Source organism: Rhinatrema bivittatum, chromosome 8 (assembly GCF_901001135.1).
Source record: "Rhinatrema bivittatum chromosome 8, aRhiBiv1.1, whole genome shotgun sequence".
NCBI classification, from domain to species: domain Eukaryota; kingdom Metazoa; phylum Chordata; class Amphibia; order Gymnophiona; family Rhinatrematidae; genus Rhinatrema; species Rhinatrema bivittatum.
The window spans coordinates 99,748,462-99,761,484 of NC_042622.1; the positions used below are offsets into that span (position 1 = coordinate 99,748,462).

The 13,023-nt window shown below is 48.5% G+C and overlaps 1 protein-coding gene across 4 annotated transcripts in view; it reads left to right on the top strand.

Moving 5' to 3' along the window:
* The window catches only part of CNTRL (centriolin), a 402,596-nt gene that overhangs the window by 357,973 nt on the left and 31,600 nt on the right, over positions 1-13,023 (top strand). For all 4 annotated transcript variants that reach the window (XM_029610804.1, XM_029610805.1, XM_029610806.1 and 1 more), the window contains one exon: positions 1,582-1,788. In XM_029610804.1, the coding sequence (XP_029466664.1) occupies positions 1,582-1,788 (207 nt within the window). The remainder of the gene's footprint in view (positions 1-1,581; positions 1,789-13,023) is intronic.

Genomic DNA, 13,023 nt, shown 5'->3' on the forward strand with positions numbered 1-13,023 from the left:
TTTCACTTTCTACGGTAGTAAAGACCCCTTCCTTTAGATCTCTGAAAGGGGGGTATCCTTGTGCAAAGTTCCTTCATTTTTGCCAAAGGTGGTATCTTTTACCTAAGTCAGACAGTGGAGTTGTCTGACTTTGGAAATTTGGAGTTTTCTTCTCTGCCTGCTTGGGAACTACACTTGTTGGATGAAAGTTGGGTCCTTCTATGCTATTTAAAGGTCACAAACAGTTTTTGGAGGTCAGATCACTTATTTGTACTTTTCCGTTTAACAAGTACAGGTAACAAGGTTTCCAAAGCAATCATGGAATGGTGCTTGGAGGAGCTCCGTTCCAGAAGGATTGAAGGCTCATTACACTAGGGGGCCCAGGAGGTGTCCTGGGCTGAATTTCAATTAGTCTTGCCTCAGGATATCTGTCAGGTGCCACTGGGTCTTTGCTACATGCTTTTGCAAGGCATTACAGACTGGATGTTCAGCCTCTGGATAGTGTGTGTTGCGAGAGGTTCTTTCGGGTTCCCTCCCAGTTTAGGGGAGCTTGGATACATCTCATGCATCTAGACTGATCTGGGGGATGAAAGGAAAAGAGAATTGGTTCTTACCTGCTAATTTTCGTTCCTTGAGTCTCGCATATCGGTCCAGATCCCCTGCCCTGCTTAGAAAGACCACTCTAGTCTGTCTGTAAATAAAACAGATGTAGCCTTGTTTTTGGAGTTTTGAGTTTCCTCTATAGACTGTTGGGCTCCTGTTGGGGGGCTTACCTTTCCCCTGCTTGATTGAGAGTGGGGGTAGTTCTGGTTTACAAGTCTTTTGTTTGGGTACAGTACATACTGAGGGACTGCAGGTGGCACAGTGGATTAAGTTTCACAAGTTCAGTAAAGCTTTTCTTTTCTGTCTCAGTCTGCTGATAGGGGAGAAAAACCCCTACCAGTAGATCTGATCTGTGGGACTCCAGGAACAAAAATTAGCAGGTAAGAACCAATTTTCCTTTACTGTCTATAGTAGGGGTGATCATCTCCTGTCCTCAAGAGCCACAAATAGGCCTGGTTTTCAGGATATCTATAATGAATATGCATGAGATAGATTTGCTTCCATTGTATGCAGATATTTCTCTTGCATATTCATTAAGGTCTGTAGTAAGCTGATTTGGCTCTTAAGGGCTCATCAGATTCAGTCTTCAAAATTCCCCCCTTTCTTATGGCATCACTTCCACGTATAGAATTATATAGAATACTATTATATTGTTATATTGTTATACTGTATTTCCCAATTGAGTTCTATGTAAACCGGCATGATGTGTTTCACGAATGTCGGTAAATAAAAGTTAATAAATAAATAAATAGAATTACCATTATGTTCCTTTAAATATAGTTCTTTGCAGGGTCAGGAGTAGCATTTATGTCTCTAAAAGTAGTTCTTGGCTTAGCTTTCGTGCCTCCACTGTAGTACAATGTGGAAAAATGGTTAATGAAAAATCAGTATAGCACATTCTACTTCTGAGGGAGCAGGAAGTAGCTTTCCAAAAGTTGCAGCAGTCTTTAAATTGCAACAGAAACTGTTCTGCAGTTTAATAAAATGAAATTCATTTAGGCTCAACTTCGACAGCGCATGTCTAAGCAAGCTGATGTGTTAAGCAAAGGGAAACAGCAGACAGAAGGTAGCCTGCAGAGTCTGAAGAAACAAGTGGATGCACTTGATGAGCTGGTTAGCAACACCTCTGGAGAGTCCCCATTTCAGTCCCAGAATTCATCAGGACTGTTATCTTTATCTGAAGACACTGAACCCCTGCCCACCCAGGTTTGTATTTAGCAAAGAAAATGTTTTTGGAACAGTCTGTATTCACTAATATTTTCACTATACTGTTGCTTTTTGGTTTCACAGTATAAATATTTTTATAGAACCTCTAATAATGTTGGAGGAATGCTGTTTCCATGTTAGTATTTTAGCTATGTGACTAACCTTTTCAATAAAACAAGGTATTTCTCCAGCAATCAGACTGCTGCTTTGGCTGAAAAACATCCTACCTCTTATTTTAAATTAAGCCAAGAGGTTTCCATCCAGTTCTAGATCTAAAGAAACTACACATTTGTCAGATCACTTTCTGGTTTGATTATCTGAATTATGGATATGAGAGAGTCCATTTGAAAATATTTCTTGATGACACATGTATTTAGTCACTTTAGATTTAAAATTGGATGGAAACCTGATTTCTTTGAAACAATGAAAGTTTGAATATGTCCCTATGAATATTTTTCTTGCGGGGACTAGTATTTAATTGTCTGGATTTACAAAAGGTGTTGCACTGATTCTGACATTAATACGTTTTTTTTTAGTTATCCATTGGAGGTTTGGACTGGAAGAAAAAATTGTGTGGAGTATGGATGCCAAAGAATATACAGTTGTGCTCATAAGTTTACATACCCCTGGCAGAATTTATAATGTGTAGCATTTTAAGAAAACATGAGTGATCAGACAAAACACGTCTGTTATTTTTAATGTGTTTCAAATTAAAACTATTATGCATCACAGAATAGCACAATTATTAAACAAACCTAGGCAATAAGGGAAATAATAGAATGGTTCTGTTCAGAAGTTTACAAGTTTGAATGTTTGGGTTGTATGTGTCAACTCAAGCTGACACATACAGGTTCAGATGGCAATGAAAGGTAGGTATCCTTGTTTGACTGAAATTAGAGTCTGTATATAAATAGTCAGTTTCTTAGCTCTTGAGAAACCCTTGTGCATTTCATCCAGGGCTTCACTGACTTTGGTTACTGAAACATGGGGAAATCAAAAGAACTACCAAAGGATCGTCGAGCAAAAGTAGTTCAACTTTATAAATCAGGAAAAGGATATAAAAAGAGCTTCAAAGATTTGAATATGCCAATCAGTACTGTTCAAACTCTGATCAAGAAGTGGAAAATTATGGGTTTTGTTAATACCAAAGTAGACCAAGAAAGATTTCAGACACAACCGCCAGGAAAATTTGTCAGGATGCAAAGAAAAACCCATAAGCAATTTCTATTGAAATACAAGCTTCTCTGAAACAAAGCAGTGTGGGTATTTCAGCATGCACAATAAGGTGATACTTGAACAAAAATGGCTACATGGTAGAATTACCAGAAAAAAGCCATTGCTGCACGAATGCCACAAAACAGCCCGCTTACAATATGCCAGCCAGCACCTAGAGTAGCCTTATAATTTGGAATGATGAAACCAAAATTGAACTTTCTGGTCACAACCATAAATGCTGTAAAGAGAAGAACACCATCCCTACCGTGAAACATGGAGGTGAATGTCTGCTTTTTTTGGTGGGGAGTGAGCACAGGGAATTTAGTCAAAATTCATGACAGGATAAATGCAGCATCTTATCAGAATATATTGGAGGAGAATTTGCATGCATCATCCATGGGGTGCACTTGGACTTTCCAAAATGACAATGATCCAAAACATAAAGCCAAGTCAATCCTTCTTCAGTGGCTGCAGCACAAGAAAGTGAAGGTTCTGAAGTGGCCATCACAGTCTCTTGACCTCAACATCATTGAGCCAATTTGGGGAAAAATTCATGCTAGACAACCAAAGAATTTACAGGATCTGGAGGCTTTTTGCCAAGAGGAATGGGCAGCTTTACCATATGAGAAAATAAAGGGCCTCATTCACAACTATCACAGAAGACTACAAGGTGTCATTGATGCAAAAGGGGGCAATACACATTCCCTGTACGTACCCGGATCAGTCCAGACTCCTTGCTTTTGCCTCCCCACCAGCAGATGGAGACAGAGAAGTTTTGACTGACTCTGCCCTATACCCTGAGGTGCCCCCTATAGTCCGTCAGTCAGTATTTCTATCTCCAGCAGATGGTGGAGGTGCAAAACCCTACAGTCTGTAGTTGGGAGAAAAGAGGCAGGACACAGTTCAGTGAGGAATAGGATAGTTAGGTGTTCCTAGAGGTTTTAATTAAAAAAAACACAAAAGAGCATGAAGATTTTCTCGAGCCTCCCAGGGAGTTGGCAGGTCCCACGGGGCCATCCCACCTGGTATTCGAGGCGGTGGATATTAAGGATTGAGAACCCCGTTGCCCTGTGTTCCCGACTGCTTTTGGGGTGATACCGGGGAGCCCGGCTCACTCACCCCCAGAGGAGGACCCAAGTATACACTTTCCAGCCAGGCCTGATTCTCCACTCCTGCGATACTGCTTCCAGACACAGGCTTGTTTCTCTGACGCTGCTTTGCACCTCTGTCCGGTCTATAGTTTCAGCGGTGTCTGCCCGCAGGTTACTCTGGTTGCGGAACTGATCTGCTGATGTCACCTCCAAAGCCCAGTTGGGTTCACTGCCTTTTAAAGACAAGCTTCTCTTCGGGAAGGACTAAGACGACATGATCCAGTCCTTGGGGGAGAACAAGGTCCATCGTCTTCCGGGGGACAGACTCAAGCCGAGAAGTTTTCCTTTGTCTCAGCCACGTTTCCGGGGAAATAGAAGATTTTGGTCCTCCCGGTCATCGGGCTCCTCCTCTAGACAGATCTCCAGCAGACAACAGCCTTATCCCAGTCCTTTCGAGGGCAAAGCTGGGATCTCCCAGACTGCAGGAGGGGTTAAGTCCTCCCAATGAGGTGAGGCCAGTCTATTCCTCTCTTCCAGTGGTGGGAGGCAGACTATCTCTGTTTTATAAGGAATGGACCAAGTTGGCATCGGACCAGTGGGTCCTCAGCGTGATAAGACACAGCTACGCTTTAGATTTTGTTCTGCACCCTCGCGATCGCTTTCTCGTTTCCCCATGCTCATACAGTGAGAAGCGTCAGGCGGTGCAGGACACCTTACAGCGCCTATTCGATCTCTGAGTCATAGTTCCAGTTCCACCTGCGCAATGACGAAGAAAGGGGCACTATTCCATTTATTTCGTAGTTCCCAAGAAAGAAGATACGTTCCAGCCCATTCTCGATTTGAAAAGGGTCAACAGATGTCTTTGAGTGCCCCGCTTCTGCATGGAGACCCTGCGGTCGGTCATAGCATCAATGTGAAAGGGAGAGTTTCTAGTATCGCTGTATCTCACGGAGGTGTATTTGCACATCAGAATCCGGGCCGATCACTAGAAATTCCTCCGGTTCTCCATTCTCGGTCACCATTTTCAGTTCTGCGCTCTTCCTTTCAGGCTAGCCATGGCGCCAAGAACCTTTACCAAAGTCATGATTATGGTGGCAACGGAGCTTCGAAAGGAAGGCCTGTTAGTCCATCCTTATTCGGGCGAAGTTGGAGTCACTTTGTTGCTCGACGGTGGACCGGATTCTTCAACTGCTGAGGTCACTGGGTTGGGTGGTCAATTTGGCCAAGAACCAATTGGTTCCCTCCCAGACATTGGAGTTCCTGGGATCTCTGTTCGACACATGTCGAGGCAGGGTTTTCCTCACAGAGGAGCGGCTCGTCAAGCTGCAAGGTCATGTTCGGGACACTATTATTATTTATTTATTTATTTTATATACCGACATTCGATCTGGGATATCACATCAGTTTACAGTAAGCGATAAAAACAGATAAGGCATATGCATCTTATATCTTAAGGAGTAAATTAACGTACAAGCAGCAAACGGCAAACAGTGGGCAGTGTAAAGCAGTATTAGTACACCCTTATGTAAATTATACAGAATAGATTAGTCATAGTATAAACAGTTTACAGCAAATGGTTGGAATGAATAAGGCATATGCATCTTGTTTCTTACAGGATAACTTAGAAAACAGTGTGAAACATTGTTAACTTTTTATGTAAATATATGGAATAACTTAGCAATGGTATAACAGTCTTATTTAATTATTAACTTAATGCGTTGGAGGGGGGACACTGTGTAGCGAAAATGGAATATAGGTTAGAAAGCCATAGATAACGTATCGGAAGGCTACTGGTAGCATACAATTGACAATCAATTTTATAGAAGAGATGGCTTATTTGCATGCTGGATCTCAGTCTTTCCAGGGTTTGAGACTATTTACGGGTCCTTGATTCAATGGCCTCTACCTTGGAGCTGGTTCCATGGGCCTTTGCTCATATGAGACCTCTTCAGTCAGCCTTGCTTTCCCAGTGGAACCCGGTATCCGAGCAGTTTCATATGCCACTGCCTCTTACAGGTTCTGCACGTTCCAGTCTAGATTGGTGGCTCCTCTCGGACAATTTGCAATGGGTGGTGAGCTAGGAGGTTCCCGCTTGGATGGTCGACACCACAGATGCCAGTATCTCCGGATGGGGAGCAGTTTACCAGAGTAAGTCGGTACAAGGCCAATGGTCAGTGGAGGAATCCCAGTGGTTGATCAATCGCCTGGAAACCAGGGCAGTGCGGTTGGCGCTACAAGCTCTTCTACCGCTTCTGCAAGGAAAGTCTGTCAGGGTGCTATCAGACAATGCGACGGCAGTGGCTTATATCAATCGCCAAGGGGGATCCAGGAGACGGCCGGTGGCGATCGAAGCCCAACAGTTGATAAGTTGGGTGGAACAGCACCTAGTCAGCATTGCAGCCTCTCACATCGCAGGAGTGGACAACATTCAAGACGATTTCCTCAGTTGTCACAGTCTCTATCCCGGGGAGTAGGAACTCTCCTAGGAAGCTTTCCATCTCATTTGCAGCAAGTAGTCCAGACAGAGTGTCGATTTGATGGCAACCTTCCGGAATGCCAAGGCCCCTTGTTTCTTCAGTCGGCGCAGGGAGCCAGGGGCGGAAGGCATGGATGCTTTGGTTCTCGATTGGCCAAGGCACGTCCTACTGTATGTGTTCTCGCCGAGGCCCCCTGATCGGCAAGGTGCTGAGGCGCATCGAAGCTCACCCTCAGATGTGATCATAGTGGCTCCAGAATGGCTGAGGCATCCATGGTTTGCGGATCTCATCAAACCTGATAGTGGAAGGGCCCCTGTGGTTTCGAGATCTTCCGAATCTTCTGCTTCAGGGGCCCATTTGTTTGGAGGAGGTAGATCGCTTTTGTTTCGCGGCATGGCTTTTGAGAGGCAAAGACTGAAGAGCAAGGGTTATTCAGACGCGGTTGTGGTTACCCTGTTGCGTCCAGGAAGGCCTCCACATCCGTAGCCTATGTCAGAGTGTGGGGGGTCTTTGAGTCTTGGTGTATGAAACACAAGGTGGAGCCTTCTCGAGCTCAGGTGCCCGATATATTATCTTTCCTATAGCCGGCCTAGCTAAAGGCCTATCCTGTAGCTCCTTACGGGTACAGGTAGTGGCCCTCAGTTTCCGTGGTAAAATATGAGGTGTGCCATTATCTGCGCATCCGGATGTGGAGCGGTTTCTCTGAGATGCGAAACAATTGTGTCCTCTGGTCAGGAATCCTTGTCCTTCATGGAGCATAAGAACATAAGAAAATGCCATACTGGGTCAGACCAAGGGTCCATCAAGCCTAGCATCCTGTTTCCAACAGTGGCCAATCCAGGTCATAAGAACCTGGCAAGTACCCAAAAACTAAGTCTATTCCATGTTACCATTGCTAATGGCAGTGGCTATTCTCTAAGTGAACTTAATAGCAGTTTCCTGGCGTGTAGCCAGATGGACTCAGCACAAATGGGATAGTATCCGCGTGCTAGCAGTTGGAGACGGATCTGACGTCAGCACGGGGGTATATATATCCCCACAGGAAGCGTAGCAACTCAGTAATTTCCGTCTCCAAAGCAGTTTGGAGTGCCTGCACGCTAGTTGAGCGTGCTTTCCAAGACTACTTTAATTTTTCTCTTTTCTTATAATTCTAGATTCTACTTTCTACAAAAATATCGAGCCCCGCACTCCTGCGGTGATACCCGAAGGTCACTCCCCCAGTTGAGTTGCCCGGGGTGATTTCCGTGATCCCCCCCGGAGGTTAAGTCCTCGGTCCAGCCGAAGCGAGGCAGGGACATAGCCCCCGGGCGAGGTTCGGGTGAGGCATACGAGGCACCTCGGTCCCGGTGTGGACGAGGTAGCGGGTGCATATCTTCAATCGCGGTGGTGAAGGTACTTACCCGCTCTCCCCGCAGCCGGAGACCGCCTGGGTTCCAGCCGAGAAGCGCCGTGGTTCAGGTGAGGCGTACATCTCTTGTTTCGGGTCTCCGAAGGAACAGAGGATCGGCGGTGTGGCACGCCAAGGAGGGCGCCATTTTGTGGGCCTTGTTCAGGTAGGACGCCTGTAATAGGCGCAGGTTTATTCCTCCTTGTGCGTATATTGCCTTCCTACTGTGAGTATTGCCAACCGCATAGGGCTGAGAGCTTATTGAATTAAGACTGTGTTGCGGCCTGTATATTACTTACCACATATTGAATGCCATTGAGCGCTGTTGACCGCCTAACGGTGGAGAGCATACTGAATGCTGCATATTGCTGAGTGCATATTGCCTGACATTAAGCGTGTGTTACTGAACCGCCTATTTCCTGAGCGCATACCGAATGTCATTATTACTAACTGCATATTGCTGAGTGCATATGGCCTATTGAGCGTGTGTTGCTAAACTGCCTACTTGTTGACAGCATACTGAATGCCATTATTGCTAATTGCATATTGCTAAGAGCTTATTGAGTGCCATTGAACGTGTATTCATGATCGCCTATTGCTGAGAGCGTATGATATATCTTTTAGCGTTCTTAAGCGTATATTGCTGCCACATATTATTGAGCGCCTGTTGTATTGAGCGCCTATTGCTGCCGTATAGTATTGAGCGCCTGTTCTATTAAGCGTATATTGCTGCCGCATAGTATTAAGTGCCTGTTCTATTAAGCGTAGATTGCTGCCGCATATTATTGAGCGCTTGTTGTATTGAGCGCCTATTGCTGCCGCATAGTATTGAGCGCCTGTTCTATTAAGCGTATATTGCTGCCGCATATTATTGAGCGCCTGTTCTATTAAGCATAGACTGCTGCCACATATTATTGAGCGCTTGTTGTATTGAGCGCCTATTGCTGCCGCATAGTATTGAGCGCCTGTTCTATTGAGCGCCTATTGCAGCCGCATATTATTGAGCGCCTGTTGTATTACGTGTATATTGTGGCCGCTTTTCATTCAGCGCATACTATGGAACAAAACGCCTCTGCGTCTTCAGCGGGGGCGCCGCCTGCCTCCGGCATTAAAGCCCTCAGCCTCTGCTCTGCATGCCAGCTTCGGGCCACACACAGTGAAGAGCCAGACTCCCTATGTGCCCAATGTGAGGAGGCCGTGGGACCCTCAGGCCAGGACCCGTCTCAGCCGCGATTTGCGGACAGTTCCCCAGGGGCTACCCCGGACTTAGCGGGCAGTCTCGACCAATCGGGAATCCCGGGGGATCTTGTACCCCGGCGATTAGAGGCTGCTTCAATTTCCTGGGTGGATCTTTTTAAGGGGATTCATGCCTTTGTACAGATGCAGACGGCTTCCCGTCCAGGCCCTGCGGTTCCTGCTGTTCCTGCAGTTTCTGTGGTTCCGGCGGCTGCTGCAGTGGCGGCTCCGGCGGATCCTGTTCCTGGACCCTCACGCCCTTATCGTGAGCGGGACCTCCTGCCGCTGGACAGCCCAGATCAGTCAGACCAGGAGTTTTCACCGGACGAGTCCGAACTCCCGCACGAAGGGGATCTTCCCCCAGGGATTGAACCATATAGAACCATGAGGCGGTTCTTCCCTAAGGAGGATCTCTCCGACCTGGTGTCCCAGTATCTGGCGGAGTTGGATATTACAGGTCCCAGCGCTACGGTACCCTCTGCGCAGAACCCCCTGCTGGAAAGTCTTCGTCCTACAGCCCGCCATTTTCCATTCTTGCAGGCAGCACAACAACTGATAGATTTAGAATGGGCGGCACCGGCGGCTTCCTTTAAAGGGGGCCGGGCCCTGACAGGCATGTACCCATTGGCACCGGCTATCCAGGACCTGCTGGCGTGCCCTCAGGTGGACGCCTTGATTAGCGCTGTGGTCAAGCGCACTACCATTCCAGTTGAAGGGGGGACGGCCCTCAAGGAGCCTCATGACCGGCGACTGGACACCATTCTGAAACAGACCTTTGAGGTGGCAGCTCTATCTTTGCGGATCGCGACCTGCTGCACAGTGGTGACGCGTGCCTGTTTGTCACAGGTTAGGAACAACGCTCCAGCAGCTGACATGGAGTCAGCTCTTTCGTTCCTCACGGATGCTGCTTCTGACCTGGTCCGGACAACAGCTAAGGGGATCTCATCCTCCGTAGCCGCCAGGAGGCAGCTCTGGATCCGGAGATGGTCAGCTGATGCGCCTTCAAAGACACGCCTCACCAGATTGCCCTTTAAGGGCTCTTTCCTATTTGGCAGCGACCTTGATAAACTGGCCAGTACATGGGGTGCCTCTCCAGTGCCTAGACTGCCGGAAGATCGGTTCAGAAGGGGCCAGCGCGCCTTGCCAAGGCCCTCCAGGGGCAGGAGTTCACAGCGCTTTGTTCCTTACAGGGGTCGCTACCAGGCACCACGTCCTCAGGCCAGGAATCAGTCCTTTCGGACCAAGCAGCGCAAGAGGGGAGCAGGCCCGGGCTCGGGTCCCGGCCACGCCTCACAATGAGAATCCGCCGATTCATCTGGGGGACGGAGCCATAGGGGGCAGGTTAACCCTCTTCTACCCCAGATGGGTCGAGATCACGTCGGACCAGTGGGTCCTCGCCATTATCCGGGAGGGATATTATCTGGACTTTCATCATCTCCCTCCAGACAAGTTTGTGGAATCTTCATGTCCCAGACACAAGAAGGCAGCATTGGAAGCTACCCTGGCGAGGCTCCTGTCCTTGAAAGCCATCATCCCAGTACCTGCCTGGGAAGTGAATTCTGGACACTATTCCATTTATTTCATGGTACCCAAGAAAGGGGGCACCTTTCGGCCTGTGCTGGACCTCAAGTCAGTCAATCGCTACTTACGGGTACCGAGGTTTCGCATGGAGACTCTGCGCTCCGTCAAGGCTGCAGTACAGCCAGGAGAATTCCTCACGGCGTTAGACCTGTCAGAAGCATACCTGCATATCCTGATCCATCCGGATCATCAGCGCTACCTACGCTTCAAGGTTCTAGGCCGCCACTTCCAGTTTCGGGCTCTGCCCTTCGGGTTGGCCACATCACCGCGGACCTTCACCAAGGTGGTTGTAGTGGTAGCAGCGGCACTCAGATGGGAAGGAATCCTGGTCCATCCCTACCTAGACGACTGGCTGATCAGGGCGAAATCACGAGAGGAGAGCTATCGGACAACCGACAGAGTGATCGCCCTTCTGGAAAGCTTGGGCTGGGTAATCAACCTCAGCAAGAGTTGCCTACAGCCTTCCCAGTCGCTGGAATACCTGGGAATACAGTTCGACACCCAGGCAGACACAGTCAGTCTCACTACCAAGAGAAGGTAAAACTTCAGACGCGTATCATGTACTTGATGGGAGCCAGTCTGCCCATAGCTTGGGATTATCTGCAGGTTCTCGGCCTCATGGCATCCACCCTGGAAGTGGTACCTTGGGCAAGGGCCCATATGAGACCGTTACAACACTCCCTGCTCTCTCGCTGGAGCCCCCGCTTTTGGAACTATTCCACGCACCTTCCTCTGCCAGCCAGAGTACGGACCCAGTTACGGTGGTGGTTGCAGTCCAACCACATGAGCAGGGGGTCGAAGATGTCCTCACCCACGTGGACTCTGCTCACCACAGATGCCAGCCTGAGCGGCTGGGGAGCACACTGCGAAGAACTCACCGCACAAGGACGGTGGAACAGAGAAGAGTCAGCGTGGAACATCAACCGTCTAGAGGCCTGGGCAGTCCGATCGGCATGCCTACGATTTGCTCACAGACTGAAGAACAGAGCAGTCAGAGTGATCTCCGACAACGCCACCACGGTGGCATACATCAACCGTCAGGGCGGAACCAGAAGCCAACAGGTATCTCTGGAGATAGCCCCGCTGATGGCTTGGGCAGAGGCGAATCTGCAGGACATCTCCGCCGTCCACATTGCCGGGAAGGACAACACCGCGGCAGACTTCCTCAGCAGAGAAAGCCTAGATCCGGGAGAGTGGCAGCTGTCCCCCACAGCCTTCCAGATGATTGTGGATCACTGGGGGATTCCGGACATGGACTTACTAGCGGACTGGTCCAATGCTCAAGTACCCAGCTACTTCAGCCGCAAGCGCGACCCGTTCTCACATGGAATTGATGCCCTGGTTCAGCCTTGGCCTCCAGGGACTCTGCTATACGCCTTCCCTCCGTGGCCTCTGCTGGGCGCCATCATCCACAAGATTCAGAAACACCGAGGCCTAGTTCTTCTAGTGGCACCAGACTGGCCAAGAAGACCCTGGTACGTGGACATGAGAAGACTGCTGGCAGGGGAGCCTCTTCCCCTGCCTCCTCTACGGGACCTTTTACGTCAAGGTCCCATCCTCCACGAGGATCCAGCTCAATTCTCTCTTACGGTCTGGCCATTGAGAGGGCTAGACTAAAGAAAAGAGGTTACTCTGAGCCCGTGATAGATACACTCCTCCGAGCTCGCAAGTTTTCCACATTCCTTACCTATGTCAGGATCTGGAGAGTATTTGAAGCATGGTGCGACACTCATGGCACCAACCCACATGCGACTACTATCCCTATTGTTTTGGATTTCCTGCAGGATGGACTTCAGAAGGGTCTCTCCCTCAGCTCCATCAAGGTTCAGGTGGCTGCGCTGTCTTGCTATGGTCCCAGGAGGGATGGCAAGACCATTTCCACGCATCCAGATGTTTCTCGCTTCCTGAAAGGAGTCAAGCACATTCGTCCGCCACTGAAGTGGCCAGTGCCTCTGTGGAACCTCAACCTGGTTTTGGATTTCCTCGCGGGATCCACCTTCAGACCCCTTGGGGCTTGTCTCTCCGTTCTCTAACCTTGAAGATGGTATTCTTGCTGGCTGTATGTTCAGCACGCCGCATTTCGGAACTACAAGCACTGTCTTGCCGTGATCCCTTTCTCAGAATCACTCCGGAGGCTATCCATCTTTGCACGGTTCCCTCCTTTCTACCTAAAGTGGTCTCACAGTTTCACCTTAACCAAACTATATCCTTGCCTACCACGGCGGGTTTGAAGAAATCTGAAGAAGGG